This window comes from Oncorhynchus masou, chromosome 5 (genome assembly GCF_036934945.1).
Source record: "Oncorhynchus masou masou isolate Uvic2021 chromosome 5, UVic_Omas_1.1, whole genome shotgun sequence".
NCBI classification, from domain to species: domain Eukaryota; kingdom Metazoa; phylum Chordata; class Actinopteri; order Salmoniformes; family Salmonidae; genus Oncorhynchus; species Oncorhynchus masou.
The window spans coordinates 10,925,038-10,941,720 of NC_088216.1; the positions used below are offsets into that span (position 1 = coordinate 10,925,038).

General features: G+C 47.9%; 2 protein-coding genes across 3 annotated transcripts; one reads left to right on the forward strand and one right to left on the reverse strand.

The window, feature by feature from the left end:
• Nucleotides 1-290: 290 nt before the first annotated feature.
• LOC135532843 (peptidyl-prolyl cis-trans isomerase NIMA-interacting 1-like) lies at nucleotides 291-10,849 on the reverse strand. Of its 2 annotated transcripts, none has more exons than XM_064960278.1 (5): nucleotides 10,500-10,845; nucleotides 9,257-9,315; nucleotides 6,715-6,849; nucleotides 1,977-2,087; nucleotides 291-1,707 (listed from the first exon to the last, which is right to left on the reverse strand). In XM_064960278.1, exons 1-5 carry the CDS (start codon nucleotides 10,565-10,567, stop codon nucleotides 1,598-1,600), a joined length of 483 nt encoding a protein of 160 aa, XP_064816350.1. In that variant the 5' UTR covers nucleotides 10,568-10,845; the 3' UTR covers nucleotides 291-1,597. The 2 variants fall into 2 exon arrangements, with proteins under 2 accessions (XP_064816350.1, XP_064816358.1); XM_064960286.1 differs by lacking the exon at nucleotides 291-1,707 and adding an exon at nucleotides 1,804-1,844 and having other exon boundaries at nucleotides 10,500-10,849.
• Nucleotides 10,850-11,032: 183 nt separating this feature from the next.
• On the forward strand, nucleotides 11,033-16,316 carry LOC135532861 (ubiquitin-like protein 5). The gene is made up of 5 exons (XM_064960294.1): nucleotides 11,033-11,131; nucleotides 11,647-11,703; nucleotides 13,733-13,816; nucleotides 15,250-15,287; nucleotides 16,114-16,316. The coding sequence occupies exons 2-5, from the start codon at nucleotides 11,648-11,650 to the stop codon at nucleotides 16,155-16,157; spliced, it is 222 nt and encodes a 73-aa protein (XP_064816366.1). The 5' UTR covers nucleotides 11,033-11,131; nucleotide 11,647; the 3' UTR covers nucleotides 16,158-16,316.
• The last annotated feature ends 367 nt before the right edge of the window (nucleotides 16,317-16,683 follow it).

Here is a 16,683-nt window from a genome sequence, read left to right on the forward strand (position 1 = left end):
CATATACTTAAAATCCAAATACTTGTCATGGATGGAGAAACTGAATGTTTAAAGGCGCTAAAATGGCGTCCTTTCCAAAACACTCTAAATATGAGAATAATTGAGGACCTGGTTTGTCCTAACACAAATGCAGCAAACATACTGACTCTCAAAGGCCATTAAAAGGACGGTGATCAGTGTTTCGGGGGAAATGGGTCGTTTAACACAAACTGTCATGCAACGTTTATTGAACTGAACACACAGTAGCAGCATCAGACAGTCACCCAACAAAATAAAAGTCCAGAGACAAGTTTACAAAATAAGAGTCCTTTAATGGTGGGAGATGAACAGATCATATGAAGTGCCTCTCAGCAGATTCAAGCTTACAAAAACACTTCCCCCACATGCATACTGGGTATTGTAGTTCCCTGGAACATAGGAGATACAGTGAAGCAGTAAATGGAATGGGGGAGGGGGACTACAAACATGGCAGACAATGGACTATTTTCCCACCATTTAAATAATCCCACGAGTCAGCCTTCTACGTGTCGGTCTCCTATGAGAGAGTATGGAACACTGGTCTACCACTAACCATCTGACATGTTATCATTGAGAGAGAATAATGCCTTGGCAAACAGACAGGGGACACTATAAAGTGGAGGGGTGGAGGGGTAATGGTCCATGTGAACACACAGACTCACACTCATTCGCTCAGTCACTAACGACAGGTCTCTTATTTTCACACACACAACGATGTAGCCATGGTAATGGGTACAGGGGATAAGGGGTGTTGATGGTGTCAGTGTGAAGTTGCATATAGAACAGAACGGTGGGGGGGGGGGTATTTGAGGTGGAAGGGGTGGCTTCTAAGGGTAGTAGGGAGGACAAGTGGGGGTATTTGAGGGGGTGGGAGATAGGAGGGGGTTTTCAGGGGTGGAGGGGGTATTCAGGGGGTGACGGGGGTATTCAGGGGGTGACGGGGGTATTCAGGGGGTGACGGGGGTATTCAGGGCATATTCAGGACGTATTCAGGGGTGATGGGGGTATTCAGGGGGTGACGGGGGTATTCAGGGGGTGACGGGGGTATTCAGGGGGTGACGGGGATATTCAGGGCATATTCAGGGCGTATTCAGGGGTGATGGGGGTATTCAGGGGGTATTCAGGGGGTGACGGGGGTATTCAGGGGGTGACGGGGGTATTCAGGGGGTGACGGGGGTATTCAGGGGGTGACGGGGGTATTCAGGGGGTGACGGGGGTATTCAGGGGGTGACGGGGATATTCAGGGGGTGATGGGGATATTCAGGGGGTGATGGGGATATTCAGGGGGTGATGGGGATATTCAGGGGGTGATGGGGATATTCAGGGGGTGATGGGGATATTCAGGGTGTATTCAGGGGGCGATGGGGGTATTCAGGGGGTGATGGGGATATTCAGGGTGTATTCAGGGGGCGATGGGGGTATTCAGGGAGTATCCAGGGGGTGATGGGGATATTCAGGGGGTGATGGGGATATTCAGGGGGCGATGGGGATATTCAGGGGGTGATGGGGATATTCAGGGTGTATTCAGGGGGCGATGGGGGTATTCAGGGAGTATTCAGGGGGTATCAGAGCCTTGTCTCTATCCCGTGCGAAGGATGACGTGAACTCCAGAATCGGTGAACACCGGACCACTCATGTCTCCCACCTTCAGAGCGAAGGACGCATCCTCAAAAGGCTTCTGCATCTGACCTGAAACACACACACACACCTCTATCACAACTAATGTCTCCCACCTTCAGAGCGAAGGCTTCTGCTGACCTGAAACACACACACCTCTATCACAACTAATGTCTCCCACCTTCAGAGCGAAGGCTTCTGCATCTGACCTGAAACACACACACCTCTCTCACAACGAAAACAGAAAACACCTGGAAAACAGGACTTTGTGCCTGTCTGTGACTGCATGTGTGTGTAGTATATTTTCCATTTGACCGTGTGTGTGTGTGTGTGTGCGTTACCTCTGCCGAACAGTCCCAGGTCTCCTCCGTTGCGTGCGGAGCTGCAGTCACTGAACTGAGAGGCCAAAGCCTCAAACTCCTCCTCTCCTGACTGCATCTGCTCTATGTACTCTGCAACATGTTAACACACCATGTTATAACACTTACTCTGCAACATGTTAACACACCATGTTATAACACTAACTCTGCAACATGTTAACACACCATGTTATAACACTTACTCTGCAACATGTTAACACACCATGTTATAACACTTACTCTGCAACATGTTAACACACCATGTTATAACACTTACTCTGCAACATGTTAACACACCATGTTATAACACTTACTCTGCAACATGTTAACACACCATGTTATAACACTTACTCTGCAACATGTTACACACACCATGTTATCAACACACAGTGCAACAACATGTTATCAACACACAGTGCAACAACATGTTAACAACACACAGTGCAACAACATGTTAACAACACACAGTGCAACATGTTAACACACAGTGCAACAACATGTTATCAACACACAGTGCAACAACATGTTATCAACACACAGTGCAACATCATGTTATCAACACACAGTGCAACATCATGTTATCAACACACAGTGCAACAACATGTTATCAACACACAGTGCAACAACATGTTAACAACACACAGTGCAACAACATGTTATCAACACACAGTGCAACAACATGTTAACAACACAGTGCAACAACATGTTATATGTATATATTCTTATTCCATCCCTTTACTTAGATGTGTGTGTATTCGGTCGTTGTTGTGGAATTGTTAGATTACGTTAGATATTACTGCAGTCGGAACAAGAAGCACAAGCATTTCACTACACTCACAATAACATCTGCTAACCATGTGACCAATAACATCTGCTAACCATGTGACCAATAACATCTGCTAACCATGTGACCAGTAACATCTGCTAACCATGTGACCAGTAACATCTGCTAACCATGTTGTCACGCCTTGGTCTTAGTATTTTGTGTTTTAGTTTATTAGTTGGTCAGGCCAGGGTGTGACATGGGTTTATTGTTTGTTGTATTTAGTGTTTTTTTTTAGTTATTGGGATTGTAGCTGATTAGGGGTGTGTGTTTCATAGGTTTGGTTGCCTGAGGCGGTTCTCAATCAGAGTCAGGTGATTCTCGTTGTCTCTGATTGGGAACCGTATTTAGGTAGCCTGGGTTTCGCTTTGTATTTCGTGGGTTATTGTTCCGGTCTCTGTGTTAGTGTTCACCAGATAGGCTGTAATAGGTTTCACGTTCCGTTTTGTTGTTTTGTATTTATTCGTTATTTCATGTATAGTTTCGTTATTTGTTTTCACTATTAAACATGAGTAACAAACACGCTGCATTTCGGTCCGACTCTCTTTCGACAAACGAAGAACGTCGTTACAGAATCACCAAGCACACACGGACCGAGCAGCGTGTCAACAGGCAGGAGCAGCCCAAAGAGGAGCAGCCCAAAGAGGAGCCGCGTATTAAGGATTTCTGGACATGGGAGGAAATCCTTGACGGGAGAGGACCCTGGGCTAAACCAGGGGAGTGTAGCCGCCCAAAGGTGCAGCAGGCGAAGAGGAAACAGGAGCTGGAAGGAAAAGGACCCTGGGCTCAGCCTGGTGAATATCGCCGCCCCAAGGAGGAACTAGAAGCGGCTGAAGCGGAGAGGCGCTGGTATGAGGAGGCAGCACGGCGACGTGGATGGAAACAGGAGCAGCCCACAATGGAGTACAGTATGGATATTACGACGTCGGAAGAAATAGACAGGTGGGCGGCCGACCCAGAGAGAGTGCCGGAGCCCGCCTGGGATTCGCTGGAGCAGTGCGAAGAGGGCTATAGGAGAATGGAGTTGGAAAAAAGACACGGCGGCGCAGAACGAAGCCCCAAAAATTTCTTGGGGGGGGCTATCAGGGAGTATGGCTGCGTCAGGTAGGAGACCTGCGCAAACTCCCTGTGCTTATCGGGGGGCTAGAGAGACCGGGCAGGCACCGTGTTATGCAGTGGTGCGCACGGTGTCCCCAGTGCGGGTGCATAGCCCGGTGCGGTATATTTCAGCTCCGCGTATCGGCCGGGCTAGATTGAGCGTCGAGCCAAATGCCATGAAGCCGGCTCTACGCATCTGGTCCCCAGTGCGTCTCCTTGGGCCGGCTTACATGGCACCAGCCTTGCGCTCGGTGTCTCCGGTTCGCCTACATAGCCCAGTGCGGGCTATTTCTCCTCACAGCACTGGCAGGGCAACCGAGAGTATTCAACCAGGTAAGGTTGGGCAGGCTCGGTGCTCAAGAGCTCCAGTGCGCCTGCACGGTCCGGTCTATCCAGTACCACCTCCACACCCCAGCCCTCCGGTAGCAGCTCCCCGCACTAGGCTTCCTGTGCGTGTCCTCGGCCCAATACCACCAGTGCCAACACCACGCATCAGGCCTTCAGTGCGCCTCGCCTGTTCAGCGCAGCCAGCGCTTTCTCCCTCTCCTGCGCTGTCGGAGTCTCCCGCCTGTTCAGTGGTTCTAGAGCCTTCCTCCTCTACAGCGCTGCCGGAGCCTCCTGTCTGTAAGGAGCAGCCAGAGCTGTCAGTCTGCATAGAGCAGCCAGAGCTGCCAGTCTGCATGGGGCAGCCAGAGCTGTCAGTCTGCATGGAGCAGCTAGAGCTGCCAGTCTACATGGAGCATCCAGTGTTGCCAGCCTGCATGGAGCAGCTAGAGCTGCCAGTCTGCATGGGGCAGCCAGAGCTGTCAGTCTGCTTAGAGCAGCCAGAGCTGTCAGTCTGCATGGAGCAGCTAGAGCTGCCAGTCTACATGGAGCATCCAGTGTTGCCAGCCTGCATGGAGCAGCTAGAGCTGCCAGTCTGCATGGGGCAGCCAGAGCTGTCAGTCTGCTTGGAGCAGCCAGAGTTGCCAGTCTGCATGGAGCTGCCAGTCTGCATGGAGCAGCTAGAGCTGCCAGTCTGCCAGTCCGCAAGGAGCTGCCAGTCTGCATGAAGCAGCCAGAGCTGCCAGTCTGCAAGGAGCTGCCAGTCTGCCAGTCCGCAAGGAGCTGCCAGTCTGCATGGAGCAGCCAGAGCTGTCAGTCTGCATGGAGCAGCCAGAGCTGTCAGTCTGCATGGAGCAGCCAGAGCTGTCAGTCTGCATGGAGCAGCCAGAGCTGTCAGTCTGCATGGAGCTGCCAGTCTACATGGAGCAGCCAGAGCTGCCAGTCTGCATGGAGCAGCCAGAGCTGTCAGTCTGCCTGGAGCAGCTAGAGCTGCCAGTCTGCAAGGAGCTGCCAGTCTACATGGAGCAGCTAGAGCTGCCAGTCTGCAAGGAGCTGCCAGTCTGCATGGAGCAGCCAGAGCCGCCAGACTCTTCCAGATCCGCCAGTCAGCCAGACTCTTCCAGATCCGCCAGTCAGCCAGACTCTTCCAGATCCGCCAGTCAGCCAGGATCAGCCGGTCAGCCAGGATCCGCCAGATCTGATAGTCAACCAGGATCTGCCGGATTCAACTGCCTGGCTGGGCTTCATCTCAGTCCCGGGCTGCCCCTCAGTCCCGGGCTGCCCCTCAGTCCCGAGCTGCCCCTCAGTCCCGAGCTGCCCCTCAGTCCCGAGCTGCCCCTCAGTCCCGAGCTGCCCCTCAGTCCCGAGCTGCCCCTCAGTCACGAGCTGCCCCTCAGTCACGAGCTGCTCCTCAGTCACGAGCTGCTCCTCTGTTATGTAGGGTTCTGGGTGAGGACTATTTGGCCATGGTCGGCGGTTAGGGTGGATCATCCCAGGACGCGAAGGGGAGGAACAATGACATTTATGAAGTGGGGTCCACGTCCGGAGCCGGAACCGCCACCATGGACAGACGCCCACCCGGACCCTCCCTATGGTTTTGAGGTGCGTTCGGGAGTCCGCACCTTAGGGGGGGGGGGGTTCTGTCACGCCTTGGTCTTAGTATTTTGTGTTTTAGTTGATTAGTTGGTCAGGCCAGGGTGTGACATGGGTTTATTGTTTGTTGTATTTAGTGGGGGTTTTTAGTTATTGGGATTGTAGCTGATTAGGGGTGTGTGTTTCATAGGTTTGGCTGCCTGAGGCGGTTCTCAATCAGAGTCAGGTGATTCTCGTTGTCTCTGATTGGGAACCGTATTTAGGTAGCCTGGGTTTCGCTTTGTATTTCGTGGGTGATTGTTCCTGTCTCTGTGTTAGTGTTCATCAGTCAGGCTGTAATAGATTTCACGTTCCGTTTTGTTGTTTTGTATTTATTCGTTATTTCATGTATAGTTTTGTTATTTGTTTTCACTATTAAACATGAGTAACAAACACGCTACATTTCGGTCCGACTCGCTTTCGACAAACGAAGAACGTCGTTACACATGTGACCAATAACATCTGCTAACCATGTGACCAATAACATCTGCTAACCATGTGACCAGTAACATCTGCTAACCATGTGACCAGTAACATCTGCTAACCATGTGTATGTGACCAGTAACATCTGCTAACCATGTGACCAATAACATCTGCTAACCATGTGACCAATAACATCTGCTAACCATGTGACCAATAACATCTGCTAACCATGTGACCAGTAACATCTGCTAACCATGTGTCCAGTAACATCTGCTAACTGTGTGTATGTGACCAGTAACATCTGACTTGACATGCACGTAGTTTATCAAACTGTCTCTCGCCATCTCGCTCAACACACCCAGAGACGGTCAAACATTAGATCAAATGTTGTCACACCAACTGTTTCCCCCAACTACTCACTTTGTATGAGGTCGAGGGCCTCCTCTTTGGAGCGTGTGATGTTCTCCTCCCTCCAGGAGGACGGGCGACGCGATTGGCTGTGCTTCACCAGGAGGTGGGAACAACGCACCTTATCTGGCTCGCCACTCCCATCACCTACAATTCAATACAACTTTATTATATCCTCCCATCACCCACAATACAAATGTATTGCCCCCCTCCCATCACCCACAATACAACTGTATTGTCCCCTCCACTTCACCCACAATGCAACTGTATTGTCCCCTCCCATCACCCACAACGCAAATGTATTGTCCCCTCCCATTACCCACAACACAAATGTATTGTCCCCTCCCATCACCCACAACACAAATGTATTGTCCCCTCCCATCACCCACAACACAAATGTATTGTCCCCTCCCATCACCCACAATACAAATGTATTGTCCCCTCCCATCACCCACAATACAAATGTATTGTCCCCTCCCATCACCCACAATACAAATGCATTGTCCCCCTCCCATCACCCACAATACAAATGTATTGTCCCCTCCCATCACCCACAATACAAATGTATTGTCCCCTCCACTTCACCCACAACACAAAAACACTTTGTGCATCACCAATACAACTGAATTGTTCATATGATGCTACAACAAACAGTCTTCTTCTCATCCCCCCAAACAGCAGCACACTTCACACAGTAGAGGAGCACACTTCACACAGTAGAGGAGGAGCACACTTCACACACAGTAGAGGAGGAGCACACTTCACACAGTAGAGGAGGAGCACACTTCACACAGTAGAGGAGGGGCACACTTCACACACAGTAGAGGAGGAGCACACTTCACACACAGTAGAGGAGGAGCACACTTCACACAGTAGAGGAGGGGCACACTTCACACACAGTAGAGGAGGAGCACACTTCACACACAGTAGAGGAGGAGCACACTTCACACACAGTAGAAGAGCAGCACACTTCACACAGTAGAGAGGAGCACACTTCACGCACAGTAGAGAGGAGCACACTTCACGCACCGTAGAAGAGCAGCACACTTCACACACAGTAGAGGAGGAGCACACTTCACACACAGTAGAGGAGGAGCACACTTCACACACAGTAGAGGAGGAGCACACTTCACACAGTAGAGGAGGAGCACATTTCACACAGTAGAGGAGGAGCACACTTCACACAGTAGAGGAGGAGCACACTTCACACACAGTAGAGGAGGAGCACACTTCACACACAGTAGAGGAGGAGCACACTTCACACAGTAGAGGAGGAGCACACTTCATACACAGTAGAGGAGGAGCACACTTCACACAGTAGAGGAGGAGCACACTTCACACACAGTAGAGGAGGAGCACACTTCACACACAGTAGAGGAGGAGCACACTTCACACACAGTAGAGGAGGAGCACACTTCACACAGTAGAGGAGGAGCACCCTTCACACAGTAGAGGAGGAGCACACTTCACACAGTAGAGGAGGAGCACACTTCACACACAGTAGAGGAGGAGCACACTTCACACAGTAGAGGAGGAGCACACTTCATACACAGTAGAGGAGGAGCACACTTCATACACAGTAGAGGAGGAGCACACTTCATACACAGTAGAGGAGGAGCACACTTCACACAGTAGAGGAGGAGCACACTTCACACAGTAGAGGAGGAGCACACTTCACACAGTAGAGGAGGAGCACACTTCACACACAGTAGAGGAGGAGCACACTTCACACACAGTAGAGGAGGAGCACACTTAACACAGTAGAGGAGGGGCACACTTCACACACAGTAGAGGAGGAGCACACTTCACACACAGTAGAGGAGGAGCACACTTCACACAGTAGAAGAGGGGCACACTTCACACACAGTAGAGGAGGAGCACACTTCACACACAGTAGAGGAGGAGCACACTTCACACACAGTAGAAGAGCAGCACACTTCACACAGTAGAGAGGAGCACACTTCACGCACAGTAGAGGAGGAGCACACTTCACGCACCGTAGAAGAGCAGCACACTTCACACACAGTAGAGGAGGAGCACACTTCACACATGGTTAAGGGCCAGCGTGTTGCTGGGTGGTTAAGGGCCAGCGTGTTGCTGGGTGGTTAAGGGCCAGCGTGTGGTTGGGTGGTTAAGGGCCAGCGTGTGGTTGGGTGGTTAAGGGCCAGCGTGTGGTTGGGTGGTTAAGGGCCAGCGTGTTGTTGGGTGGTTAAGGGCCAGCGTGTTGTTGGGTGGTTAAGGGCCAGCGTGTTGTTGGGTGGTTAAGGGCCAGCGTGTTGTTGGGTGGTTAAGGGCCAGCGTGTTGTTGGGTGGTTAAGGGCCAGCGTGTTGTTGGGTGGTTAAGGGCCAGCGTGTTGTTGGGTGGTTAAGGGCCAGCGTGCTGTTGGGTTAAGGGCCAGCGTGCTGTTGGGTTAAGGGCCAGCGTGTTGTTGTGTTAAGGGCCAGTGTGTTGTTGGGTTAAGGGCCCCCCCAGATCAATGTTAGTGCCCCACCAGGGATTCTAACCGTGACCTGTCAGCTACAGGTCCATCCGCTTCGCTGCTGGGCGACCTACCTGACCCCACCGGACGCTCCCACTGGCTGGCATTGGTGATGTGGTTAAAGTAGTACACTCTACCTAGGAAAGGGAGGAGGGAGAAAGAGGATGGGGGAGGAGGGCAGGAGAGAGGGGGGGTGGAAGAGGGGGGTGGGGGAGAAGGGAGGGAGAGAGGACAGGGGAGAGAAAGAGGACAGGGGAGGGAGAGAATGGAGAGAAAGGATGGGAATAGAGAGAAATGATGGGGGGAGGGAGGGAGAGAATGGAGAGAGGATGGTAATGGAGAGAAAGGATGGGGAGGGAGGGAAAGAGGACGGGGAGGGAGGGAATGGAGAGAAAGGATGGAGGGGGAGAGAAAGGATGGAGAGGGGGAGGGAGAGAAAGGATGGGGAGTAGGGGGAGAGAGAGGAGAGGTGTTGGTTTGGGGGATGAGAAAGAGGGAGCCGATGCTACAACTAAAGTCTACTGAAGCTTCCTTTCCTTCATGTGCATTAATCTACACAGATAAAAGCATGAATCTACACAGATAAAAGCATGAACCTACACAGATAAAAGCATTTTGCTTTAGTCGTGGAATGGACAGAACTACTCTCAGTTGGTCGTCTTCAGCAACTTTTAATGATATTGTGCTGAAGAAGGCGTTGAGAAAATACATATGTAACTTCTGCTCACTGGGCAGAAACTCGCCATCCTAACACAGGTGTCGGAATGGTCCCAAGGCGCGGGACAAAATGACGTCATTATTATGGGCCTTGTTATTTTCTGCTACCTCGCGAGCTGGCGTGAAATGAATGAATGGACATTAATGAATAAACTGACCAACTCAAAATGACGACACCCCATACAACAGTCTATCTTCCAATACATATATCCCTAAGAATTGTTTGATTATGAAATAAGTTAGTGTCCAATGCATAGTACGTTGAACAGTTGGCAAAACATGCATGCACCGTTGCTAGTTAGGCTAGCTTGCTGGGTTAGTCGTGAGGGTAATGACTGGCTAACTAAACAACACCAGATGATAGCTTTTGATACACGCACTAGTCAAACGAATAACCAACAGACACAATTCCCAAATAAACATGCGTCACCACCTAACGATGCAACAAGATTACAACCAACCTAACTAGCTAAGTAATTTAGCTAAGCCGTAACGCTAGCATTTGGGTTCGTTCGGTCGGTACTTTGCCATGCAAGTGGTTTGTGCACCAGCGACAAATTGTTCGGGACTGGGATGATATAGCTAGTTATCGCTCTCAACCTACTGGAACTGCGGCTCATCCGCTTTTCCCACCCGGACGGTAGCTTCTCGTCCTCGGCGTCTGCCATTTTCCCTGCTTGCTTTCAAAACTGTGCAAGTCACTCCTCTTTGCCTCTGGTGGCTCGTAGACTGCGGCTGTAAGGAAACGTCTGCTGCTGATTCTGTTGTTGCACCTTCCATCCACCAGGTGTCAAAGACACATGTTTAGAATATTCTTCACTTTTCTAAAAGGGTTGCTTTTACATGTGTTTTGTTGTTTTTGCATTAGACATGTATTTATCATGATAAACTACATTGGGTTTAATCGAATGGTATGTTGATATCATTTCGGCTGTTTATTCCACTGATCTACAGTAAAAAAAAAAAAAATGCCCTTATAGACTGATGTGACCGCATTTGTTATTTCATTGCAACTATTCGCAGCACTTCTGGTTGATTTACGGCATAGCTGAATATTGCAGTGCCCGCCTTCTCTTGACATGTCACCCTATGAGAGGCCTTGACGTAGCCACGTCAATCATCCGTTTAGACGTTTCATTGGTGCGTTTTCTCGTTGTACACAAAGCGGAACGCTTTACGACTACCTAGGCTGAAACGATTCTGATTTTCGCTAACGACGAGCTATCAACAAGGTAATATCTGTACTTATACGATATTTTATCAATGGTGTAGACCAAATAAACATGTGAGGACACTTCAATATCTAAGACGTAATGCTTTATTTATTTTTTTCAGTGGTTGTTGATTAAGCGCTAACTAGCTCTGCTAACATTAGCCAACTCCATATGACAACATAATGTTTAATGTCCTACCTATTATGTTAGCTGCTAAGTAACCTTACATTATTGGAGTTGTAATGACAAACAACTGGAACATCATCCTTGTATTGTAATCACCACTGTTTGCTGTTTCACGCCACTTCGATACGACGTGATTTTCGTAGCAGGTAATGAGAGCATTTTTCGCTAACCCGTCTTAATCTCCTAACCGACTACGTTAATAATCCTAACCCGCTTTAAATTCTGACCTGCTACGAAAAAGTAACTTCCGTAGCGAAGTTGTTTGAACATAGTGTTTATCGTATGTTCACGGTGTCATACTGTACCGCTGTCTCAACCAACTCTCCCCGTCTCTCTCTGCGGATCAGGATGATTGAGGTGGTTTGCAATGACCGGCTGGGCAAGAAGGTTCGGGTGAAGTGCAAGTATCCTTTTACTAAACTGACCACCATGCTAGTCTTACAGCACAGACTAGCCTACGCCATTCATAGACTGCATCTGATTTAGCGCATATTGGCGATAGTAACACACTGTTACAATAGTATGTGAATACCCCTTCAAATGAGTGGATTCGGCTATTTCATCCACACCCGTTGCTGACAGGTGTATAAAATCAAGCGCACCGCCATGCAATCTCCATAGACAAACATTGGCAGTAGAATGACCTTACTGAAGAGCTCAGTGACTTTCAATGTGTCATCATCATAGGATGCCACCTTTCCAACAAGTAAGTTAGTCAAATTTCTGCCTTGCTAGAGCTGCCCCAGTCAACTGTAAGTGCTGTTATTGTGAAGTGGAAATGTCTAGGAGCGACAACAGCTCAGCCGAGCAGCCACACACGATAACCCTAAGATCACCATGAGCAATGCCCAGCGTCGGCTGGAGTGGTGGAAAGCTCGTCGCCATTGGACCCGGCGCAGTGGAAATGCCTTTTCTGGACTGATGAATCACGCTTCACCATCTGGCAGTCCGACCGATGAATCTGGGTTTTGGTGCATAGTGCCAACTGTAAAGTGGAGTAGGAGTAATAGTCTGGGGCTGTTTTTCATGGTTCGGGCCCCTTCGTTCCAGTGAAGGGAAATCTTAACACTACAGCACACAATGACATTCTAGACGATTCTGTGCTTCCAACTCTGTCTCAACAGTTTTGGGAAGTCCCTCCTGTTTCAGCTGGCTCCCGTGCACAACGAGGTTCATACAGACATTGTTTGTTGAGATCGTTTTGGAAGAACTTGACTGGCCTGCACAGAGCCCTGACCTCAACCCCCATCGAACACCTGTGGGATGAATTGGAACGCCGACTGCCCAACATCAGTCCCGACCTCACCAATGCTCGTGGCTGAATGGAAGCAAGTCCCTGCAGCAATGTTCCAACATCTAGTGGAATGCCTTCCCAGAAGAGAGGAGGCTGTTATAGCAGCAATGTTCCAACATCTAGTGGAAAGCCTTCCCAGAAGAGTGGAGGCTGTTATAGCAGCAATGTTCCAACATCTAGTGGAAAGCCTTCCCAGAAGAGAGGAGGCTGTTATAGCAGCAATGTTCCATCATCTAGTGGAAAGCCTTCCCAGAAGAGTGGAGGCTGTTATAGCAGCAATGTTCCAACATCTAGTGGAAAGCCTTCCCAGAAGAGTGGAGGCTGTTATAGCAGCAATGTTCCATCATCTAGTGGAAAGCCTTCCCAGAAGAGTGGAGGCTGTTATAGCAGCAATGTTCCAACATCTAGTGGAAAGCCTTCCCAGAAGAGTGGAGGCTGTTATAGCAGCAATGTTCCAACATCTAGTAGAAAGCCTTCCCAGAAGAGAGGGGGCTGTTATAGCAGCAATGTTCCAACATCTAGTGGAAAGCCTTCCCAGAAGAGAGGGGGCTGTTATAGCAGCAATGTTCCAACATCTAGTGGAAAGCCTTCCCAGAAGAGTGGAGGCTGTTATAGCAGCAATGTTCCATCATCTAGTGGAAAGCCTTCCCAGAAGAGAGGAGGCTGTTATGGCAGCAATGTTCCAACATCTAGTGGAAATCCTTCCCAGAAGAGAGGAGGCTGTTATAGCAGCAATGTTCCATCATCTAGTGGAAAGCCTTCCCAGAAGAGAGGAGGCTGTTATGGCAGCAATGTTCCAACATCTAGTGGAAATCCTTCCCAGAAGAGCGGAGGCTGTTATAGCAACAAAGGGGGGAGCAGGTGTCCACATACCTTTTTTTATTTTATTATTCCAGACGCTCGTTCTGAACGTTAAAACGCATCGTTGCGATGTGGTTTTGGAAACAAGGAATGTATCTTTCATATCAGCAAGAAATCATTTTTAAAAAACTAAAGGTTAAATTACTACAGACCTTTTTTGAGGGTTGGGGTTATATAGATGTCTGTAGATGCTGAACCTTCAGAGGTTGCAGGCATAGACACACTATACCAACATGTCGTTAGAGCAGTCATCTGTGTACAGCCTTAACCCTTTCCAGCTCAGAAGACACTATAGGAGACCTGAAGAAGCTCATCGCTGCCCAGACAGGCACACGGTGGGACAAGATCGTACTCAAGAAATGGTGAGAAAGAAATGACCAGTGACGAGTCACTTCCCTAGCCTACGAACCAGTGACGAGTCACTTCCCTAGCCTACGGACCAGTGACGAGTCACTTCCCTAGCCTACGGACTTTTATTCATTATTTTTTTTATTTAATTATACAAGTCAGTTAAGAACAAATTATCATTATCTCCAATGACGGCCTACTGCGGCCAAACCCGGACGGCGCTGGGCCAGTAGTGCGCCACCCTATGTGACTCCCAGTAAAGCCCTTCGTACATCAGCTGATATTTTTTATTTTAACTTTATTTAACTAGGCAAGTCAGTTAAGAACAAATTCTTATTTTCAATGACGGCCTAGGAACAGTGGGTTAACTGCCTGTTCAGGGGCAGAACGACAGATTTGTACCTTGTCAGCTCGGGGGTTTGAACTGCAGTGTCTTATTTCTTTACTCATCTATTGTTCACCTAATACCTTTTATTATTTTTTTTGACTTAAAAATTGCACTGTTGGTCAGAGCCTGTAACTAAGTATTTCACTGTTGGTCAGAGCCTGTAAGTCAAATCAAATGTATTTGTCACATACACACGGTTAGCAGATGTTAATGCGAGGGTAGCGAAATGCTGGTGCTTCTAGTTCCGACAATGCAGTAATAACCAACAAGTAATCTAACCTAACAATTCCACAACTAATACCTTATACACACAAGTGTAAAGGGATAAAGAATATGTAATAAAGATATATGAATGAGTGATGGTACAGAGCGGCATAGTCAAGATACAGTAGATGGTATCGAGTACAGTATATACATATGAGATGAGTAATGTAGGGTATGTAAACATTATATTAAGTAGCATAGTTTAAAGTGGCTAGTGATACATGTATTACATAAAGATGCAGTAGATGGTATAGAGTACAGTATATACATATGAGATGAGTAATGTAAGGTATGTAAACATTATATTTAGTAGCATTGTTTAAAGTGGCTAGTGATATATTTTACATCAATTCCCATTATTAAAGTGGCTGGAGTTGAGTCAATGTGTTGGCAGCAGCCAAGTAAGTATTTCACTGTTGGTCAGAGCCTGTAAGTAAGTATGTCACTGTTGGTCAGAGCCTGTAACTAAGTATGTCACTGTTGTATTCGGGCACACGTGACAAACTTTGATTTAGATCGCTGCGTCACTCAGAAACTTGTCAGTTGTGGCATATTTGGAACCAGTGACAAGTCACTTCTCCTTCTCTTCCTCCTGTATTATTCAGACTGTTCTCTGTGTCGTCTACATTTGTATCCAGGGTAACGTGTTAGAATATTAAGGTAGAAATGTAGAACCTACAAGCCTCTGACATGTAGAATAAGGAATCATGTCATTTCTATCTGAAACATTCCGGAAGGAACCTGGTCGAGGCCGTGTTCTTCCTCTGTGACTAACTTCCTGTTTTCTCCTCTCAGGTACACCATATTCAAGGACCACGTGTCTCTGGGAGACTGTATCCTTTTTGAGCCCTCGGAAGTGTAGTTTCACTGTTTTGACCACCGGATGGCGTTTTATTGTTGTGAGTCTCGTCCTGGAGGCACAACTGGGCCATTTCCCCTTAGACAGAGCAGCTGCAAAGTCAAACGTGGCTATATTGTTTTCATGCATTTTTACAATAATGTGCTGGTGTTTTATGGTGTTTTTTTTTGTGTTTTTAAATTAGGGTTAGGCATTAGGTTCAACAGTGTGGTTAGGAATTAGGTTCAACAGTGTGGTTAAGTTTAAATTCAGATTTGATGACTTTGTGGCTGTGCCAGCTTGTGACCACTGTCGAGCTGCCTCCAGAACAACATTCATGACGAAGAATGCTGAAACAGCTGTTTAACCAAGAGGAAATAGAACACTATTGAGCCCTTTGAGAACAACAGTTTCACTCTGACCAGGGAGGAATCTGTAAACTGGGCGATACTGAGCCAACATGTCTGCCTTCCTTACAGATGTTGCTACTGTTAGATATAGTAAGGAGAGAGAGAGAAACAGACAGCAACATTTGAATGTCTCCTCCTCCTCACTTAATCTGATGGTTATTGTCAGAGTGGGTTTCTCAATGTAAGCAAAGTTTTTGTTATTGAGAAATGCTATTGGTGAAGTATTGCCTTGAAAGTGATGAGTTTCCTGGTTTAGTTCATTATATTGAGGGAAACTCTGGGAAATGATTTGGTTGTGCAACTCGAGACATTTGACACACGCGGTACATGTGGCAATATGGATGGTGTTTGTGTGGGACGACTGATCAACACCACCACCGCTGTTCTCCTCCTTTACTCACCTGTCTGCAGATGAGATCCATGATGGACAGAACCTGGAGCTGTACTACCAGTAGAGGACTGAGGACACACACCACACACACAATTCTATGTCACAACAAGGCTTGAGATTGTTGATCATTGGATCAGGGTTTGCGGAAGACATTGTTGATGTTCTAGTGATGAAATGTTTTGATATTGTTTGGAAATAAAAGCAAATATTTATATTAGTTTAATTTGTCTCCGTCTCTAACTGGCTTTATTATCTGGAGGTGTCCCACACGGCACCCTATTCCCTATATAGTGCACTACTATAGACCAGACTCTGTTATGTCTAGGTAAGAGGTTCCCTATATAGTGCACTACTATAGACCAGACTCTATTATATCTAGGTAAGAGGTTCCCTATATAGTGCACTACTATAAACCAGACTCTGTTATGTCTAGGTAAGAGGTTCCCTATATAGTGCACTACTATAGACCAGACTCTATTATGTCTAGGTAAGAGGTTCCCTATATAGTGCACTACTATAGACCAGACTCTGTTTTGTCTAGGTAAGAGGTTCCCTATATAGTATACTACTATATACCACTCTGTTCTGTG